Source organism: Geotrypetes seraphini, chromosome 2 (genome assembly GCF_902459505.1).
Source record: "Geotrypetes seraphini chromosome 2, aGeoSer1.1, whole genome shotgun sequence".
Taxonomy (NCBI): domain Eukaryota; kingdom Metazoa; phylum Chordata; class Amphibia; order Gymnophiona; family Dermophiidae; genus Geotrypetes; species Geotrypetes seraphini.
Window position 1 is genome coordinate 440,347,666 of NC_047085.1, and position 22,756 is coordinate 440,370,421.

Consider the following 22,756-nt stretch of genomic DNA (forward strand, 5'->3'; position numbering starts at 1 on the left):
TCCAACTAGTCACACTTTTGATGGATTTACGTACACAATTTAGATATAAATGAAAAGAAACTTCATACACAGAATTGCAAGTTAGTTATACCACTTTAACAAGTTCATTAGTATAAGACAATTTTTTATATTCAATATTTTTTATTCAAAAAGGATAAATAATAGAAAAAGTAATAACAATAAAACAGAAGTAATACACCTCCAAGATAACAGAGAACGATTAACTTTTCCCCAAAACTATATATCCCCCTCCATAAACTCACCCAGCCCACTGTAAAAATAAAAAAAATAAAAAATACCAGGAGGCTGACGTCCATTTCCTGCTACTTTTCTATCTTCAAATCAGTGTTCTTTTCCTACTCTATCAAATCTCTTAGACTGTAAACCGTTTAGACCTGTACAATACAGAACTTGCGGTATAATAAATATAAATAAATGTAAACGCCCAGCAACAAATCTCAAATTCAATTATAAATGTAATGAATTTAAAATTAAAAACTATGTACTTTAGGAGCTAAAAATTGAATATAAGCTTCCCATATATACAAAATAATTTTCTGCGCTTAAAAGTGAAATTTGCCCCTCTCAATTCAAATAGCATTAAATCATGGAATCAGATACACCATTATGGTGGTTCTGCTTGCATCCACTTTTGCAAAATGCTACTTTCTTCCACAATCTTGCTCCTTTACCAGATATATGTAGTTGTAGATAAATAACCAAGCAGTATTTAAAAAAATAAAATAAAATAAAAATACAGTATGTATGTATATATATATGTATGTATGTATGTATGGGCTAAGACAAACAACACATTTAGATGTTTCAGAAATAAGATCTATTTGCTACACTAGCTTAAATATTCATAATTATAAATGTGCAGCATTTAAATACTTACACTACAGATACAAAAAGAAGAGCTTATTATATGGATATAGAAGAATATTGCAGTGCAGGCCAAGAATGATGTTTGTTACTATCAAAACAAAACCAAATCTCAACAGAAGTCACAAATAATTCCAGAAAACATATTTACAATGCCATACTGAATGTGTGTGAAATTGCTCTTCCCATGGCGGAACAGAAATCTCTAATGTAATGTAATCAGCTTTCTCTCATCATTTGCTAATCAAAAATACTGTATTGGCTTTTATGGCCCAACTGGAGGTTAGCCTGCCAGTAAATGCTAAGATAAAATCACATCTAGATAAATGTAGCCAAACCAAATATTCACCCACTGTTGCCCTACTGAAGAAAAACCCTGCTTAAGTTGGACAAATTTCCAAACCAAGGGACTAAAGACTCACTTTTAAGGCCCAGGTAGATGAAATGCACAGTTATTTTCTAAATTTTTTTCTTAGTATACCATTAAAAAACAAAAAAGTTTATGAAGTTGTCTGTCTACTCTCACTTAACAAATTCAAAAGATATCCCTTAGGAGAGAGGGTGTATCAAAATAAGAGTGTCCAAGATATGTCCACTTAACATCCCATAATAAATATTGTGACATCAAAGATTAGAACCACCATACTGCTCGAAAACAGATATACCTTAACAGCAAGACTGGACTCACTGTCAGTCCAGTAGGTTAACACCTCAAATTTCAAAGGGTAATTAGACTGTAGAGTTCTCCTGAGCAGCATTTCAATGAAATTTTATTTCAACAGATGATCAAGAGCAAATCCTCAGTTGACTGTGAAAAATATATTAATTTCAATTGTTACAGGAAAATTGATATCCTAGCTGACCTATTGCTATGCTTCCTTTCATCAGAGCCTCAGTCTACACATAGTAAATACAGTTAAAGACATACAACACATTAAAAAAATATAAGGTAAACCAAGACAATTGGTTTTGCTTACCTATAAAAGGAATAGATGCCAAGGAGTCCCCCGTTGGGCTGGATCCTGAAGCTTTCCTTTGCTCAATTCGCCTAATGTTCATCTCCCGACGTGCATCGTTGGGCAACCAACAGGTAGTGTCCGATACAGTTTCCTGCTCATTTACTGCCATGATATAGGATTGGTGCCTTAATGGTTGTGGTGTTTGGTGACCACATGGTGACTTATCCCTCAAAATAACTGTATCCTTTGAATCTATAACATCTAACAGTTCGATCTCAGGCTCGTGTGCATTTATCTTTTCAAAATCTCTAATCTTTTGTTTAATTGACACATCTGAATTATCGGAGGTAGATGAACTCTTGCTACTCAGTTGGATGTGTCTGGTAGATGCTGCAGGTGAACAAGCGCTGGGGTCTACGTTGTTTGTGCTGTTTTCCGTCTGGTAGTCTGGAACACTTTCTGCTCGTGCTCTTGACTGTTTGAACTGACTACTATTGTGCAAACGATGTAGTGTTCTTTGGTCTTTGATGGCATTATCATCTAAGCTCTGTCTGAGGGGAACAGATGGTTTTGTTGCATAAGGAGTAGAGCTTTTCAAAGAGCTACCTGGAGAGCCAATAAAGTGAGATGACCTCTCTTGTAATATGGATCTTGGTTGTATATTTTCACAAGCAGTTGGGAAATTCCTGATAGGCTGCATGGGTTTTAAGTCTGGGGTCGTTTTTTGGAATGAAGGTCCAGAGCTGAATACTCTAGGATCTACTTTTCTACTATCTGAACAATAACCACTTGATGCCATTGAAAAATTTGGAGATCGAAGAGGCATATGCAAAGAATGCTGCCTATACCTTTCATGAATGCCTCGTCGATCATCCTGTTCGCTAAATCCAGTCCACTTGTAAGTCTCTCCTCCATCTCCATCGGCATCAGAAATATTAGTTATAACATTCTCTAGCATCTCACCTTGCCTTCCAAGATAATCCCAAGAGCCTGTTCTATGGTTTCTAGAGCCAATTGGTGGGGTTGTTAATGCATCTTGTGACGCGCTTCTTGGCCATTTTTTCAACAGTATGGGATCCTCAAGTCTCTCCTGGGAAGCACTCCGTTGTCTGATCTGAACAGGCTGTGGAGCTCGGTCATGGGAGGTGCTTCGTCGCCTTATTTGCACAGCAGCATGATTTGGCATCACTTGATTATAATCTTGTTTCTGAGATGCTGCTCTTAAGCTATCTAGTCTTTCCTGTATTGTTCGGCAACCATACATGTGCATACGTCTGTTATCAATGTACTCTTTGTATGTTTTGTAATTTTTCCAGTCAATGTGCTGCTGTGAATTTGGTGAAGAACAATGATTATTGGCTAAGGGAGAATCTGAGAATTGAGCAGGTGTCCTAGTATTCAAATTCCCTTCCAAATGTCCTCCATAACTTACAGGTGTGGCTGTCATAGTGTCCACTGATTTCATAGGTGGGGTTGTTTGAATTAAGGTGACTGAGGGTACAGAGGAAGGTGGTGATACTGCTTTCGTTTTTGCTTTTAAAATATTTGGATCTGTTAAGCCATACCTTACTTCCTCTGTTCTGTGTGACGGACCTGCCCGACTGATTCTGCTTGACGAAAGATCTACAACCTTCTCAGAAGGCAAAATAACAGTTTTTACAGTTTCATTACAAACACATACAGCTGTATTTGATTTAACAATATCTGTTGGTGAGGGAGGCACTTGAATTTCCATTCTATAGTTCCGGTCTGGTTGCATTGCTGTCCGCACTGGTCTGCTGGCATGCTGTTTACCCAAGGAAGAGTCTGGAGGCGGAATTTCAACAGGCTGGGCCATAGCTGAAGGTGTGGACTGCATTCGTGGGTAACATATAGGTGGTGGTTCGGGTATATTACGTGCATTGCCACTATAGGCTTCATTGCCTTTCAGGTAAGCATCCTGGGAATACGCCTGTGAAAGATTGAAAAGAATACATTAACTAGCAAGCAATACAGCCTTCCTGCTGTAACCTTTGCATTCATTTTACTCCATATATGGAAAGGCAACAAAACTAAAATTTAAATTCTGCCACATCAATAGGGTAAAGTGACAAATTTAACAGAACTTGCGTGCAGAAAACTGGAAATAGCATCTCTTTTGTCACATTCAACATGCTGCATGTCTTTCTTTCTACTGCTGACACTGGAAAGCAGAATTGCTCAGAAACTAGCCACTGCCAATAGCATGCAGGTTAACTGTTAGCTCCAGATCTCCAATTTCATACTATAAAACAGTATAAAGAAATGGCTTTATAGAGGGAAGCTAATAAAACACACATGCACATTCTGACTGTTGAGGCATCATGTCACATAAATGTTGAGAAACCCACCACTTTAAATATATTATGCAGAGCCCATAAAGCACATAGAATAAGTGAATGATCCATACAATCTGATGTGTAATGAAACTGCCCACACACACACACACACACACACACACACACACAGGGCTTGCTAACCCATCTTTTTTGATAGAGCATAAACAGTCACTAAAAACTCATATTCAAATGCTTGACAACCTGGAGCTTACCTTTCGTTTAATAGTCCGGCTCCTTACAAATACGGTTAAACTAAATTTTGCATGTTTCGTCCATCTCCCTTGTGTATGGAGAGAGACTTCAGCAATCATTGTAAACAGAATGAACATGAAGAGCAGGAAATCTGTTCACGATTCCATATTAATCTAAAAACGTGAACATTAGCCAGCCCTGTTAAAATGCAATTAAAGCAACAGCTGATCGTGCTTGCCAACCACAGTTCAAAATGGAAATGCCTTCCCAGAGTGTGTTTTATACAGCTCAGGTGTGGTTTCGTATTACAGCGTTTCCTGCTCAAATCATAACATGCTTTATGCAGAATGATCAATGCTTGAGCCCTGTCTTTGCATTAGATTGTAAACGCCCAAGTGCAGCCATAAATGAAGGACTGAGAGCAAAGTGCTACAGGGGAGGGCGAGGCTCTTAGAACATTACCGCAGTGGTGTTATGTGTGCAGTATTGGGTCAGGGCAGAATATATTTTGACAAAAATACTAGATTAAGAAAAGAGGCAATACAAGCAGCATACATTGCACAATCAACAGGGTCAGCACTGAAGGATGGAGTAAAAAATAAAAAATAAATAAAAAATCAGCACATCTAGCTCATTTTACACAACTTGCAGTTAACAGCCTGGATGCTTAAACACACAAAAACATTCCTTTTAGGGGAAAGGGGGGGGGGGGGAGATACAAGAAATGGAAAAGCATCACATATCAGCGACATGGCTACTGTGCATTTCTTACCAGTGCTGTGACATCCCTCGGAAACTGCAGCTGGCAGAAAGCAGGAAAGCATGATAAAAGCCGCTTACTGATGTAAAGGCAGAATTATGTTGTCATATTGATGCTGGATACAGCAAGCTAAAAATACATCAGATTTTTTTTTTTTCTGGAAGGTACCAAAAGCAGTAACAATAAAGCAGTGGAGCGTAAAAGAAAATAACTTCAGCAGCCTTGTGAGCATGGCATCTCACCCTTCTGCATTCCCACCTGCACTTATTCTATACCCTTCAGGAAACCAAAACGCATTTGTGTCAGGTTGACTTGGCGCATCTCAGCAGCTACATGGAATCATTCAAGTCTGTGCTCAGAAGCTTCCCTTTTCAATGGAGCAAGGCTGCTCTCTCTCTCTCTCGCCCATCTCCCCGGAGCTCCCTACCATCCCCGCTTTCCAGATGACGAAACGAATACTCGATTATGCATTTGAAACAGTGCAGCCCACCCAGATAAATCTGACCATGAGCAAAAGCCATCGGTTGACTGCAGTTGCTTTCTCATCAGGCATTTGAAATTAGCAATCTGCCACTGCTAAAGTAATAGCCTTTCCCCTGTGAATATTTTCAACACTGAAATGTTACTTTAACAAAATATTAATAAGCTACAGACTCTCCCAGTCTTGCTACTACAGATATGAATATGTGTTATTTTGGCACATAGACTATAGTAAAACTCACCTTTATGCTATACAAATAGACTGACAGCATATATGCATGCATGTATTTTTTTTGTCACAGTTCATCACCGCTTAGAACAAACTATCCACAGAAATGTCACATTTTGTGTCAATAAACTGACATTTAAAACTCATGTGAAGCCTTTTATTCTGCTCTGTTGTTGTTCTTTTAAGGAGGAAATCTGTGTCCTTATCATACGACTAACAGGGCCATATCACCTTTAATTTTACTAAGGAAGCTCTAGTGCATTCTGCACTGAATGACAAGCAGACTAAAACTAAAGTTACTACACTTCATTTACGATAACGCCTTCATCCCATTTTTCTTAATGACCTATAAGATAACATCTAATCATAGAAAGAAATCACTTGCAAATTCTTGCCTTTTTAAATGACAGCAGGTAACAGCTGAATGATATCCAACTCTATGAAATATTTCTGACGAGCGTGTATATAACCTAATTTATTTATTTTTTTGAATCCCAGGAAACAGTATTTTCAAAAAAATAAAATAAAATTGCAGAAACTTTTTGAAGATCCCTCATACTTGTATAGATATATTCATGTATATATATATAAGTAGATTAGGAGTTCTCAATCCAGTCCTCAGGACACATTCAGGAACTTAGGCTTTCAAGATATCTTCAAAGAATACGCGTGGAAGAGTTCTGCACACCCTAGACACTGAACAAGGAAATCTCACATGCATATTCTTTGGCGATATCTGAAAACCAGACTACCTAGGTGTGTCTCAAGGACTGGTTTGAGAGACCTTAAGGTATATATAGACCAGGGGTATCAAAGTCCCTCCTTGAGGGCCGCAATCCAGTCGGGTTTTCAGGATTTCCCTAATGAATATGCATGAGATCTATGTGCATGCACTGCTTTCAATGCATATTCATTGGGGAAATCCTGAAAACCCGACTGGATTGCGGCCCTCAAGGAGGGACTTTGAGATCCCTGATATAGACCTATCTATAAATATTCTTAAGGCACTTGGTTGAGTCTTTTGGGGATCTTGGGGACCTGTGCTGTTGAAGTGGCAGTTATTGAGAGGCACTGTGAACCATCAAACGCGAGTACTCTACAAAGCTGTAAGGCAATAGCATTAGAAGTGGAAAGACAATTGGCCTGGCGATTGATAACACTGGCACACACATTTCCTTCAAACTCACATGGCTGGAAGCAGGTAGATGACTGGTTTGGCCAAAGAGCAGTGAGATGAGGCCAAAGAGAAGTGAGATAAGGCTGGAGCTAAATTTAGAGGTATGAGGAGGAAATGAGGAAGAGATGGGTTAGGGCTGGAGTTCTTGCAGTATCCAGATGGGTAGAGAGATGAGTCCTCAAGCTGGGTAAAGCAGTATGAGAAAGAGTTCTGTTTTTGAACTGGGTGTGTGGAGGGGTGAGAAGCACAGCATCTCCAGTTAATCTTAAACAGATGACTACTAGTTAATTGCAGAAACCACTTAGAAATTTCTCATTCATTCTTTCTTCCTCAGCAATATTCAAAAGACAACTGAGTAATTCTTCTGAATGAATCTGCTAAAAGCAAAGAGGTGGTTGAGAAAAGGAAAGGCAGACCAAAAAGCAATTTGGAAAAGATCCAGTGGCTTGTTTAAACATAAGGAGTATTTTTAAATATTAGTGGAATATAATATTAATTAGTACCAGTATACATACAACTGAAAAAAGTTTGAAGATGATAAATTTTATTTGACCTATTTAGAATTGCTGCTTAAAATACATTAAAGACTTTTAGAATGAGTCACAATTTTCATTCTTACTAACCCAGATACTAAGGATACTAAGAATGCCATACCTCCTCATGATAATCTCGTGGTGCATCTGTCAAACTTCTTCTTAGTTCATAAATTGCATGAGCTAAGCAAAAGTCTTATGGACAAACCAACCATAACGCAAGTTGAGAAGAGCACATACACTGAGAAAGTGGCTTACTGACACACTGCCAGGAGAATCTTCAGCAGGGAATAAGTGAGAAAAGCATCACTTTTTTTTAAACCAGTGAAACGAAGCGCTGGCTTTTAACAACCAAAAATTACTGGCTGGCCTGGGGGTGCAACTTCAACCTCATAATAAGTTTGCTATCCTACTACAATTCGATCTATCTGCGGCCTTTGATGTTGTCCACCACAATATCCTAATTTACCAACTTTCTGAGATAGGCATTGATTCCACAGTCTTAGATTGGTTCTCGAAATTTTTACAATCCCGCTCTTACACTGTTAACATGAATGGAACCATGTCTTCTCCCTGGAGACCGCTATGTAGTGTTCCCCAGGGATCACCCCTGTCCCCTATTCTTTTCAACATTTATATGTCTTCTTTGAAATTCTTCCATCTATCTCCCTTTGAAACTCTATTTACATATGCAGATGACATCCTTGTCCTTCTTGAGGTAGATTTGAACCTCACCTACCTCACTGAAAATATAACAGCTTGCATAACGAAACTCCAATCCTGGGCCTTCACTGTACAAATGAAGCTGAATGAGTCCAAAACAAAACTACTCTGGCTTGGCCCTAAATTAGATCAGTTACCCATGCTCATTCCACTACCTTCTGGTCCCACACTGCAGATCGAATACTCAAGCAAAGTTTTGGGCATCATATTGACTCTACACTTTTCTTTAATGATCTCAACTCTCTGGTAAAAAAATGTTTTTTTTTAGTCTTCACATTTGAGGAAAGTGAGATCCTGCTTCCACCAACAACATTTTGCTGTCCTTGTACAATCAATCATTCTTTCCAGACTGGACTGTTGTAATTCTATCTAAGTCTAACCAATAAAAATCTTCAAAGACTTCAGCAGATCCAGAACACTGCGGCTAGGTTGATCTTCGCAAAAAGCAAATTCGATCATGTTTCCCCGCTTCTGTCAAAACTTCATTGGCTTCCAGTGATTTCTAGGATTCACTTTAAATGTACCTGCCTAATATTCAAGATCCTACATGGCATTCTTCCTCCCCTAATTCCACTATCCTGGAATTCTTTGAGACCTGACACTACCAGATCCGCCCACAAACTCAAACTATCTTTCCCCTCGTTAAAAGGCGTCATGTATGCAGGTAAATTAGGGAAATCCCTTTTCTTAAAATTCACTGAGCTTTGGAACAACCTCCCTGCCCTGCTGCTGAACCTAGGCTCATTCCAATTATTCCGAAAGCATCTGAAAACCTGGCTTTTCTCCAAAACGTAAAGCTATCTATTTAAAATGTAAAGCTAGCTATCCTCTTCATAACCTCTAATTTCTTATTATGTCCTTCCCTCATTGAATTTGCCTGTAAACCGTGCTGAGCTCTATCTTTATGGAGATGATGGGGTAAACAAACTTAAAGTTTAGTTTAGTTTAGTACTGTGAAAAGTGCATCTCGGGCACATGTTTCTGGCTATGGCTCATGATAAAAATTTAAAACCCCACCACCACACTATTCACATAAATTATAGCGGGAAAAAAAAATGGGAAAAATAGATGGGAAAAAATAGATGGGAAAAAAAAATCTCAAAAGCACACTTCTCGAGCACATGTATTAAAGGCATGTCTTATATGCACTTATTTAAAGCTGACTGCATCTCCCCTCCCTTCGATCCAATAGCACTGGCATGCCTATGATTGACATGATGATGTAGCGTTTGCTAGTAGTTCTCCGCCCCTTCTAGCCACCCATGCCTCTTCCATGGACTATTCTGCGCATCTGCTGATCTCTTATCACCAACAACTGATCTCATGTAAATTTGGCAACCCTCCACAAACCTCATTTGCTTGTGTGGTTCTTTGAGAATGGCTTGTCTTTTTCAATTCGTTAGATTTACAGCCACTACAGCGGCCTGTCAAATTTTACCGGCGATATTAGAGAACCTTGCCTCAGTAGATGAGGAGATGGTCACTGGCTATTCCTCACCAACAAACTCACAGGAAAAATGTTCCCCACTAATTTTATGCCAAAAAAGAGTCAGAAGGGTATGTTGTCTATTGTGAAGCAGGAGAATGTTTTAAATTAACAGATGTTCAACTCTTTATCCAGTACCTCAGATTTAAAAATAATTTGTAGACTATCAGAGTAACAATCATGTAGAGCAGGGGTGTCAAACTCTGGCCCGTGGGCCAAATCTGGCCTGCACTGTAGATTTGGCCCGTGAGAAAATACCCTCTGTTCCTTACCTCTCTCCATCCCATCGTCCACCATCTCTCTTCCGGCTTCCTGGTCTCACCTTCAAAGCAGACTGCAGAGGATCGGCAGTCGGCTGTAGGGATCATAGCAGGCTCTGTCGGCCTCCGCAGCACGTTCCCTCTGCCGCAGTCCCGTATGTCAGAGGAGGGCGGGACCGCAGCAGAGGGAACGTGTTGCGGAGGCCAATGGCAGCCTGCTAGGATCGCTGCAGCCGACAGGCGATCCTCTGCAGGCTACTTTGAAGGTGAGACCAGGAAACCAGAGGACGCTAGAAAGATGGGGTAAAACATGCAGGCCTTTGGGGGGGGAAGGAAGGCTGGTGTAGAAGTACATGGAGGGAGGGAAGGGGAGGTCCAAAGAGATATGCAAATGCTAGACTGAGGGGGGAGGGAAGGAACAAAAAGGGAGAGAAGTTGGACATAAGCAATGGTGTGGAGGGGGGATATACTGGATAGGAGGATAATTGGGAAGAGAAAGGGAGAGATGGTGGACCCTGGGGTGGTGGGGAAGGAAGGAGAGATACTGGATGAAAGGGTAGTTGAGAAAAGGAGAGATGGTAGATCTGGGGATAGTGGGGTCCATCGCTGCAGTGAAATTTTATGAGGCTTCATTTCTTTGAGGTGGAAAGAGTGGAGTAGCTGCCTTAATGGTTAATGCAGTGGCCTGAGAATGAGGGGAACTGCAGCTTCTTGTGACTCTGGGCAAGTCACATAACCCTCCATTGCTCCAGGTACAAAATAAGTACTTGTATATAATATATAGAGTTGGTAGTCGAAATATAAACAACCTGAGCTATGAAGATGATACAACACTCATTACCAGCAGCAAAGACATTCTGTATCTTCTGAGAAAAGTCAAAGCTGAAAGTTATAACATGGGATTAGAACTGAACATAAACAAGACAAAGATCATGAACACGGAAAATGATGAAGATTTTGAGCTTGAAGTTGATAGAATAGAAGTTGTAAAGGATTTCAATCTCCTGGGCTTTTCCATAAACAAAGAAGCAACTAGCAGGGAAGAAATACTCTGCAGAATAGCACTTGGTTGCTCTTCAATGAAGGCTGTCAACAAAATATTCAAAGGCAAGGAAATAATCCAAATGAAGATCAGACTTGCCCATGCACTCATTTTCTCAGTGGTCAATTACAGATGCGAAAACTGGATACTACGGAAACAAGACAGAAAGAAGATCGACTCATTTGAGCTTTGGTGCTGAAGAAGAATTTTATGCGTGTCATGGACCACCAGAACTAACAAATCGATTCTGGAAGAGATCAAACCGGCTATGTCACTCGAAGCCCAAATGATGAAGTTACGACTGTCTTATTTTGGTCACACTGCCCAAAGAGAAAGATCATTGGAGAAGGACATGTTTGGGAAGATTGTAGGAACTAGACAAACAGGATGGCCTGCAACCAGATGGCTAGACACATTGAAAACAACCATGGGGATGATTCAGGAGGATCTTACCGGAATAGGATAAAACCAATTTCTTTTTAGATCTATAATTCATCAATTTGCTAGGATTTGAACACAAGTTAATGGCACCTAACTAACTTATTATGTAAACCACTTTGATTGTAACCACAGAAAGGCAGTATATCAAGTCCCAATCCCTTAAAACTTTTTCCCCAGTATAGTGGATAAACATTTATACACTCACGTTCATAGGGGTAACACCACACACCTGGTAGAATCTCTGTAACTCTTGACATGACCCAACAATGATGCATTCTATGGCATAACTACTTTGTATGAAGCCAGGATTCTTAACCAGCCTTGGGAATTATAAAAAAAATTACTTTGGGTAATTTTATTATTAGTTAACTGTACAGGTCTACAAACAGGTGTCAATATCCAAAGTCTCAAAGTACAGTTTAGCTATAAAGATAACTGTTTTCTGTACCAGTTTAAGCACCGTCATCTTTTACTTGTCTTAATGGAAATAAACACCCCTCAACTAACATCAGCACCCAAGTCTGAATGTAGCAGACATAAGAACTGCACAATGGAAGCTATGCATTTCAACACAGCTAATCAGATGATTCTGACAAATTTTTGCTCGCTCTCACTGTTTCCACTGGTTTTCAGATTATCCCTAGGGCATATTTGCATACCCTTGAGACCCAGTCTATGTAAATCTACCTCATGCATATTCATTGTAGTTCTCTGGAAAATCAGACAAGTTAGGTATTCCTCAAGACTGAGGAGAATCATTGCTTTATATGAAAACCTCTCTCATGAATGCTACACAGAGATCAGCTAGGATAAAATGTTTACACGCTATATATCTTTCTAAACATTGGGAAAAAAAATTGTTGTACAAGTAATAAAGTAGCCTTGGTTATGAGTTAAGTAGGGTGGGTTCAGAAATTAAAGGAAGTTGCACTGGGTAATTTTTACTCCTGGTGGAATTCTGTGCAATGCAGAATTTTGCACATGCTGTGCAGAATTCTGTGCAAATCTCCTGTTCTCTTTCTCCCCCACACGGGTCTGGCCTCTCTTCCTCCGACTGACTCCCCCTACCCCATGAGATCAGACAGCCCGTGGGCCTCTCAAAGCAGCAGCAGTTGGCCAGCAGAAGCAGCGCTGTGAACAGGCTGCTTGCAGCCTGCCCCGATAGGGCCTTCCCTCTGCCGCATCATTTCCTGTAGATAGATGACATGGCAGAGGGAAGGTCCTGACAGGGCCGGCCACAAGCAGCCTATTCACAGCGCTACTTCTGCCAGTCAACTGCCACCACTGCTGCTCTAGGAGGCCTGCAGGTATGTCTGATCTCATGGGAAGGTGGAGGAAGAGGATAGACCCGCATGGGGGGGGGGAAGAAGAGGAAGAGAGGGGGAGGGGGATAGGGACATGGATGCTAGACCACAGTTGGGGGAGGGAGGGAAAGAGAGAACAAAGATGATAGGGTCATGGTGGGGGAGGGTGAGAGGAGAGGACATGGATCCAGGATTGCAAGTGAGGAGGGGGAGAGGAGGAGACATGGATCTTGGACTGCAAGTAGTGGGGGAGAGAGAAAAGGACATGGATGCTAGACCTGCAGGGGAAGGAGGAGAGAGGAGAGGTCATAGATGCTGCACTGCAAATGAGGGGGAGGGGGGAAGAGAGGAGGGGACATGGATGCTAAACCTGCAGGGGAAGGAGGAGAGGAGAGAAGACATGGATGTTGGATCTATAAGTAGAGGGGAAAGGGGGTGAGAAGGAAGAGATGCTTGGCTGTAGAGTCAAGACAGAAAACAGACAAGTTAGGTCTGAGGGAGAGAGAGAGAGGACAGACCAAGAGGAGTAGGGAGGAGATTCAGGATACAAGCAAGAGAGGTGGTGGATGGTGTGAGGAGACATGGATGCTGGACCCGCAAGTGGGGGTAGGGGGTAGGGGGTAGAGAGAGGAAGAGAGAGTGACCAAGACCAGAAAGGAGATGGAAAGGAAGGAAGAGCTTCTTAACCAGTGAAGAGAGGGAGAGATGCCAGATTATAAGGGCCAAAGTGAGAGAGAGGCGGGATTTAGAGGGAGACAGAATTGAATTTGGAGTGACAGAGGGAACTGAGGAGGCTGGAACCTGAGAAAGGAAAGAATTTCTGGCCTCAGGATAAGAGAATTCTACACAAAACACTACATACAAACTTTGCTGAATTTTTAAAATTTTGTGCAGAATTCTGCCAGGAGTAAGATTTATTGTTTTTTTTATTAGATAACTGCTTTTTACCAGTCATGATACATGGACTTGTTTTGCCATTGGGGCTTGTGCAAAATTGAGAAGCTGAAAGCTATGCTGTTGGTAGGTTTTCTACCAGCAAGCCCTCCCAAGGTGGACAGGTTTCAGCACAGACATCAGGCTAACTATGGACCACCCATCTGGGCAGCAGTAGATGGGCGGTGTTGGGGGTGGAGGATCACATTTGATGTGACAACATCAAATTTATACTGCGCAGAAGAAAAGCTCAGCAATCTACTTCTGTATTCTGCCATGAAAACTTGATGATCTTCATCAAGTTGCTAGGACAAGAATATGAGTCGATGGCACCTAACAACTACTTTGTATTCCAGGTAACTTTATAAGGAAAAAAATAGCAATCCCCTCCTCCTTCCCTGGCTCTGCACCCAGTTCTACCTCCTTCCCTCCCCTGATGCCTTGCCAGCCTCTCTCCAGGCCTGCCATACGCCCTGGTGGTCCAGCAATGAGCTAGGACAGAAGGGATCCCTCTCACCTCCTGTCCCGCCCAACTCTGTAACATTCCCCTCCCGGTGTCAGGTCAAAAGCGCGCCGGGACAAAGGCGCGAGCAGACAATTGAGCGCAGCGCGGAGGTGCGCGCCGAAGAAAATTACTGTTTTTAGGGCTCTGACGGGGGTGTGTGGGGGGAACCCCCCCACTTTACTCAATACAGATCGCGCCGCGTTGTGGGGGGTTTGGGGGGTTGTAACCCCCCACATTTTACTGAAAACTTCACTTTTTCCCTGTTTTTAGGGAAAAAGTTAAGTTTACAGTAAAATGTGGGGGGTTACAACCCCCCAAACCCCCCACAACGCCAGCGTGATTTGTATTAAGTAAACTGGGGGTGCTCCCCAACAAAACCCCCCGTCGGAGCCCCTAAAAACAGTAATTTTCTTCGGCGCGCACCTCCATCTTGCGCTCAGTTGTCAGCGCGCGCCTTTGTCTTCCGCGTTGTTGTCTATGAACCTCCCCTCCCAGACCTCTAAAAAGCCTACCTTGAAAGCCCTGGTGGTCCAGCAGTGAACTGGAGCAGGAGTTATCTTCCTATGCTCCTGTACTGGGCAGAGCCGCTATCTAAAATGGCTGCTGCAAGTTCCCACCATGAAATTCCTAATCCTACAGAAGAAAACTCCAAAGGAAATCCATGAATGTATGATATAAACATTGAGTGATAAAATGCCCATCATATTCACAGTGAAGAAGTGGTATGTGAACCTTCAGCGTGGAGATTTTGAGACCGAAGATGCAGAAAGGTCTGGGAGGCCTCAAATGGTGTCAACTAGAGAACAACGCCCACCCCATCCCCGCAAGCCATCTGATCCCATCCGCACAAGCCTCAAAAAGTTACAATTTTATACTGAACTTATTTTATTAAAGTATAAAAAGAAACAATATTCTGTATACTGTAATTGTCATTTTATAAACACAAATAATACAGAGCAAAGATCAACAAAACTCCTGTCTCCCATATTGAGAAAACTGAATAAGCCAAATTATTACAGAATGCTACACAGAAAAATCATGCTAACAGAATACCGCAGTCACACAACAGGAACAGTGTTAGGGTAGTGCAACTAAGGCAACTGCCCCATGATCAGAGAGAGCCCTAAGCCATCTGGAAGCTTAAGAAGCACAGCCTGGGCTTTGAGTCCCCAGTTATGTCTAACACCAGCTCTAGCAGGATACATATTTCAAATCTGATATATTCTAATCACAAAATAGAAAATAAAAAATTTTTTTTCTACCTTTTGTTGTCTCATCATTTTATTCTTCAAATCATGTTGGTCTCAGGCACTGGTCTCTGTTTTCTTTTGTCTTTTCTTAACTCACTTGTCAGGGTCTCCTGACCATTTAACATTTCTTCTTTCTCCATGCTCACCATCCATCTTCTATCTCTGTGTATGTATTGTTCCCCATGTTCAGCATCTACCTTCTCTCTGTCTCCTATATGTTCCTTTCTAGTATTTCCCCTGTGCCCATATCCCTGCCTTCATCATCTCACCATTCTATGATCCCCTCCTCCTGTGTTCACTAGCATCATTCCACTACGGTCTAGATTCACTTACCTCCTTTCCGTGCCCAACCAATTCACAACACAAAAAAATGAAAATGAGGGCGATCGGCGGAACGCCCCCCTCCGACCGCATGGATCACTAGTGTGCCATCCTGATGCATGCACATCTACTTTCCCTGAAGATGGTCTGCGCATCCATGATCACGAGGGAGGGAGGGGGGCAGTTGGACCCGCAATAGGGAGAGAAGGGAGCTGCTGACCGGGAGGGGTGGGGAGGTGACTGGCAGCAGATCCATTACTTTGGGGACAAGGCCATTCACCGCACCATCTGAGCCCAAGGTATGTAGAAGTATGATCCCAGGCTCTCAAATTTACTCGACGCTCCCTGTAAGGGTTCAGTTTGTTTACTGAAAACTACCATACATTTTCTGAATCAATGGTTCATATTACCCTGGGGGGGGGCAGAATATAACATAACATAAGAATAGCCTTACTGGGTCAGACCAGAGGTCCATCAAGCCCAGTAGCCCATTCTCACGGTGGCCAATCCAGGTCACTAGTACCTGGCCAAAACCCAAAGAGTAGCAACATTCCATGCTATCGACTGGACAAGCAATGGCTTTTCTCATGTCTTTCTCAATAACAGACTATGGACTTTTCCTCTGACAATGCGTTCCAGAACTTAACTATTCTCCAAGTGAAAAAAAATTTCCTCCTATTGGTTTTAGATAGATAGATTGAAGAGCGACAAATCACCAGGCCCAGATGGAATCCACCCAAGGGTACTAAAAGAACTGAGGAACAAAATAGCGGAAATACTCTGACACATTTGTAACCTATCCTTGAAAACTGGGGAGATTCCAGAGGACTGGAAAATAGCGAATGTCACACCTATCTTCAAAAAGGGAGCGAGGGGCGACCCGGGGAACTACAGGCCAGTAAGCTTGACTTCAGTCCCGGGCAAGATGGTAGAAGCACTGATAAAAGACAGCATCAGTGAGCAAATAGAGAAAAATGGACAACTGAAAGTGAGCCAACATGGCTTCTGCAATGGAAGATCATGCCAAACAAACTTACTGCACTTCTTTGAAGGGATAAACAGCCAGATGGACAAAGGGGAGCCCACAGACATCGTTTATCTTGACTTCCAAAAAGCCTTTGACAAAGTACCTCATGAGCGGCTACTTAGAAAATTGTGGAACCACGGGGTGGAAGGGGACGTATACAGATGGATTAAATACTGATTGGCAGGCAGGAATCAAAGGGTTGAAGTGAAGGGCCACTACTCAGACTGGAGAAGGGTCACGAGCGGTGTTCCGCAGGGGTCAGTGCTTGGACCGCTACTGTTCAATGTATTCATAAATGACCTGGAAAAGGGGACGAAGTGTGAAGTTATAAAGTTTGCGGATGACACCAAACTCTGTAGCAAGGTTAGAACGGCGGAAGAATGTGAAGACCTACAAAGGGACCTAAACAAACTGGAAGTGTGGGCAAATAAATGGCAAATGAACTTCAATATAGAGAAATGCAAAGTCATGCATATAGGGAAGAAGAACCCGATGTTCAGTTACAAAATGGGGGGATCAGTGCTAGGGGAAAGTAACCTTGAAAAAGACTTGGGTGTGCTGGTTGATGCAACAATGAAATCAACTGCACAATGTGCAGCAGCCTCAAAGAAAGCGAACAGAATGTTGGGTATTATTAAGAGGGGAATTACGACCAGGACGAAGGAAGTCATCATGCCGCTGTATCGAGCGATGGTGCGCCCGCATCTGGAGTACTGTGTCCAATTTTGGTCACCATACCTCAAGAAGGACATGGCAATGCTTGAGAGGGTTCAGAGGAGAGCGACGAAAATGGTAAAAGGGATGGAGAACCTTTCTTAAGCAGACAGGTTGGAAAGGCTGGGGCTCTTCTCCCTGGAAAAGCAGAGACTCAGAGGAGACATGATAGAGACTTTCAAGATCATGAAAGGTATAGAGAAGGTGGAAAGGGACAGATTCTTCAGCCTATTGGGAACCACAAGAACAAGGGGGCACTCGGAGAAATTGAAAGGGGACAGGTTTAGAACCAATGCTAGGAAATTCTTTTTCACTCAAAGGGTGGTGGACACCTGGAATGCGCTTCCAGAGACTGTAATAGGACAGAGTACCCTACCGGGCTTCAAGGAAGGATTGGATAAATTCCTGAAGGACACGGGGGTTGAGGGATACAGATAGAGGTAGAGATAAGTTATGAAAGGGCTTACAGGGAAGGACAAGGGGATTAAAAGGGCTTAGACGCCGGTCACCTTACAGGTCATGGATCTGATGGGCCGCCATGGGAGCGGACCGCTGGGCGCGATGGACCTCTGGTCTGACCCAGTGGAGGCAACTTCTTATGTTCCCTGTAACTTCATCGAGTGTCCACCTAGTCTTTGTAATTTTTGACGGAGTGAAAAATCGATCCACTTGTACCCGTTCTACTCCACTCAAGATTTTGTAGACTTCAATCATATCACCCCTCAGCCGTCTCTTTTCCAAGCTGAAGAGCCCTAATCATTTTAGTCTTATGAGAGGAGTTCCATCCTTTTTACCATCTTGGTTGCTCTTCTTGAACCTTTTCTTGAGATAAGGAAACCAGAATATAACGCAATATTCCAGATGAGGTCACACCATGAAGCGATACAGGGGCATTATAACATTCTTAGTCTTGTTAAACATCCCTTTTGAATAATTCCTAGCATCCTGTTTGCTTTTTTGGCCGCCACCGCACATTGAGCAGAAGGTTTCAACGTATTGTCTACGATGATACCCAGATCCTTTTCTTGGCGCTAACCCCCAAAGTGGACCCTAGCATCCGGTAACTGTGATTCAGGTTATTCTTCCCAATGTGCATCACTTTGCATTTGTCCACATTAAATTTAATCTGCCATTTGGATGCCCAGTCTTCCAATTTCCTACGGTCCGCCTGCAATTTTTCACAATACACATGTGTTTTAACAACTTTGAACAGTTTAGTGTCATCTGCAAATTTAATCACCTCACTCATCGTTCCAATTTCCAGATCATTTATAAATAATTAAATAGCACCGGTCCCAGTACAGGCCCTTGCGGCACTCCTCTGTTTACTCTCCTCCATTGAGAAAAATGACCATTTAACCTTACCCTCTAGGAAATTGTCCAAACCCTTCTTAAAACAATCTATGCTATCCACTATTATATACAATGCAGGCACAGCATGAGAATCTTATCTAAATTCATCATAGATATCCCCAAAATCTGGCTTAAGGCCCTTAGGTTTGCTTATCCCACAAAATGAAGAAAAATAATATTAAGAAAGTTATTTAGAACAAAAATGTGTGTGGCATAATCAGATGTATCTAACTAAGGAGGCAACTTGATTAATTTATACGCTTACCTTCAAAATCCTGAAGGGCATAGAGAAGGTAGACAGGAACAGATTCTTCAGACTGTGGGGAGCCACAAGTACAAGGGGGCATTCAGAGAAATTGAAAAAGGACAGCTTTAGAACAAATGCTAGGAAGTTCTTTTTTACTCAGAGGGTGGTGGACACATAGAACGCGCTCCCAGAGGTTGTGATAGGCCAGAGCACGCTACAGTGGTTCAAGGAGGGTTTAGATAGGTTCCTAAAGGATAAGGGGATTGAGGGGTACAGACAGATGTAGAGGCAGGTTATAGGAATAGTCAGAAACCACTTCACAGGTCATGGGCCTGATGGGCCGCCGCGGGAGTGGACCGCTGAGCACGATGGACCTCTGGTCTGACCCAGTGGAGGCAACTTCTTATGTTATTATGTACTGTAAAAAAGTAAAAGTAGCAGACTTGCAATAAGTTACTTAAGAAACAAGTCTGTTATAGTAAGATTGCTACCAAGCATTTGAATTACTATTATCTGTACTATTCTCCCCCACTGCCAACTCCAGACTCCGTCCCTTCTATCTTGCTGCGCTGTATGCCTGGAACAGACTGCCTGAGTCATTATATCAAGCTCCATCTCTAGCAGTATTCAAATCTAAGCTAAAAGCTCATTTTTTTTAGGTTGCTTTTAACTCCTAACTCCTACTCACCATAAGATACCTATGCCCAACTTTTTTCACTCTGTGAGAAACTCCTGCATATCTGTCTAAATTAGATTGTAAGTTCTTCTGAGAAGGGCACTGGTTTTTGACCTAGCAGCCGCCGCGGGAGCGGACCCAGCAGCGGCAATTCTTATGTTCTTACATATTAAGTACACATGTACAGCATTGTGTACGCCTTTCAGTACTTTAGAAATGATAAATAGTAGTAGCATATTTAAAATATACAAGTGTTACTTTTTGCTTGCATTTATGGCATTTCATGTTAGGCCACATGTTTCAACATTGTCATCAATGGGCTTTCATCCAGACATAGGATAGAGAATGTTTTGATGATATTTACAGATATGTGAAGAAGTTTGGACTATGGTGATGATTCTTTATTGATCTTGTTGGATCTTTCTGCAGTTGACATTCCCCCCTATACTCAACCTCCAACCTCATTATGCTGTTCTTCCTATATTAAGCTCTTGTAAACCATGCCGAGCTCTATAATTATGGAGAGGATGCGGTATATAAACTTAAGGTTTAGTTTAGTTTAGTAGTATAGACCATGAGATTTGCTAAGGTCTGTCTGGTGCCAGAATGCCTGGCTTGAGTCTTTTTTTTTTTCATCAACACCTCAGTGAATGTTTGTTATTGACATCTTGTATGTATGTGAGAAGGATCCTGTATAGGGGTTCTACATGGATCTATTATGTCTCCCGTCTTATTTCATCTTTATTTACAGCCGTTAAGGGGAGTGGTAAGGCAATAATAATAATAATAACTTTATTCTTCTATACCGCCACAATCTTGCAACTTCTAGGCGGTTTACAATCAAGAGAGCTGGACATTCAGCGAGTTACAATGTGCAGATAGTCAGGGATTATCTTGCATTTGTTATAAGTCAATGATGGCCAGAATTTTAAAGCGTTGAGTATTGCCTGAGATGGTGCTCAGACAGCTGTATGCTTGGCAGGAAAAGTACAGATGAATGATAATAAATTGCTTAGTGGCTCCAATGTTCAAAAATGACTTTAGATGCTCCCTTGTCTATGAAGGGGCTTGTTCTGAGTGATCTCTGTAGTGACTTTGGATCCAAAGTTCACCTTGCAATCTCATATTGATTATGTTGTTAAATCAACAATTTTCAGTTGGAGGATGGTATGGAACCTGCAGCCTTATCTGCACAAGGAGAATCTTGCTATTATTAATCATATGTTTGTAATAAAGTTATATTGACTATTGTGTCTTGTAAGCAGGCCAAATCTGCGGCTAGAATTTAGCTGACCCTTAAATCATCTGACCCAGTATCACCTGCTCTGAACATGTTGCACTAGCTGCCAATTTTGTATCCTGTTAAGTTTAAAGCTTGGACTTACTTTTAATGCACTGTATGAACCTACAGAAGCATTGGGGGGAGGGGGGATAGAGAGAGCAGAGAGAAAGCATGACTTTTGGGCATTGCTCTTTAGGCATCCACAACTTTTAGGAGCCACTGTTTCAGCATTCAAATAGCAGCATATAAAAGTTCTTTGCCTACTTCTCCCTGCCCTGCACTAGCCTCCAAAATCCAAGGGAGAGCAGCTGCCCTCCTCGACAGGCACCGCCAGGGGCAGCTCTCCCTTCAGCATCAAAAACCGCGCAGCAAGAAGCAGACAAAAACCCAGCTTTCCCCTGGACTTTGGAGGTCAGTGCACAGCAGGAAGATAGGAAGTAAAGAATTTTTACATGCCACAGTTTGGGTGCCCAAACATCTGATGCCAACGTGCATAGATGCCTAAATGGCTGAGTCCAAAAGGCAGTGCCCAAAAGTCCTGCTTTAGAAGCACTGAGATCCTTCCAGGGTTCCCTCCTAGAGTGAGGCACTCTGATAACTGGAAACGGGCATTTTCCATTTACCGTATATACTCAAATATAAGCCAAGATTTGAGTCAGTGTGCATTCACCCTCCTCCCGGACCTGTTGCAGGCCTCCGCAGGGCCTGCCAAAGACCTGGTGGGCCAGAACTGGGCTGGAAAAGGAGGGATCCCTCCCACCTCCTGTCCCAGCCGACTCGAAAAACTTTTACCAAGTCTCCTGCCTCCCCTGCATACATTTAAAATCCCTGGTGGCCCAATGGTGGACCAGGACAGAAGGATCCCTCCCGCCTACTGTCCCAGCTAACTGTGCCTTCATTTATCTCCCTCCCTCCTCCTCCACGTACTTTTTACAATCCCTGTTGGTCCAGCGGTGAACCGGAGCAGAAGCAGCCTTTGCGCTAGTGATTGGCTGCCACAAGTTCTCACAGGCCTCGCGAGAACTCACGGCAGCTAATTGTTAGAGGTTCTCCACAGGGCAGGAGTGCGCAAAGGCCACTCCTGCTCACTGCTGGACTACTGGGGATTGTAAAAGGTACATGGAGGAGGAAGGAGGGAGATAAATGAAGGCACAGCCAGCCGGGACAGTAGGTGGGAGGGATCCCTCCTGTCCTGGCCCACCGCTGGGCCACCATGGATTTTAAAGGTATGTGGGGGAGGCGGGAAGCTGGGTAAAAGTTTTTCAAATCAGCCAGGAGATGAGGTGGGAGGGATCTCTCCTGTCCTGGCCCACCGCATCTTAGGAAGGACCAGCAGAGGCCTGCAAGACATCAGGGAGGAAGGGATAGGGTGCAGAGCCGAACCGGGCAGGGAGGGAGGGGGCTAGGTGCAGAGGCTGGCAGGACAGGAAGGGAGGATGGGGGGCTGTGTGCAGTGCCTGGCAGGGAGGGAGGGGGGACAGGGTGTAGCACCTAGCAGGGAAGAGTATATTAATATTAACGCCTGGTTTATATTCGAGTCAACCTTTTTTCTCCTTTTTGGGGGGGAAAAGGTTATCTCAGTTTATATTCAGGTCAGCTTATATTCAATTATATACTGAT

At 42.6% G+C, this 22,756-nt stretch overlaps 1 protein-coding gene across 4 annotated transcripts in view; it reads right to left on the bottom strand.

Moving 5' to 3' along the window:
• The window catches only part of ARHGAP21 (Rho GTPase activating protein 21), a 341,680-nt gene that overhangs the window by 99,737 nt on the left and 219,187 nt on the right, over nt 1-22,756 (bottom strand). For all 4 annotated transcript variants that reach the window (XM_033931381.1, XM_033931383.1, XM_033931379.1 and 1 more), the window contains one exon: nt 1,863-3,795. In XM_033931381.1, coding sequence (XP_033787272.1) covers nt 1,863-3,795 — 1,933 coding nt within the window. The remainder of the gene's footprint in view (nt 1-1,862; nt 3,796-22,756) is intronic.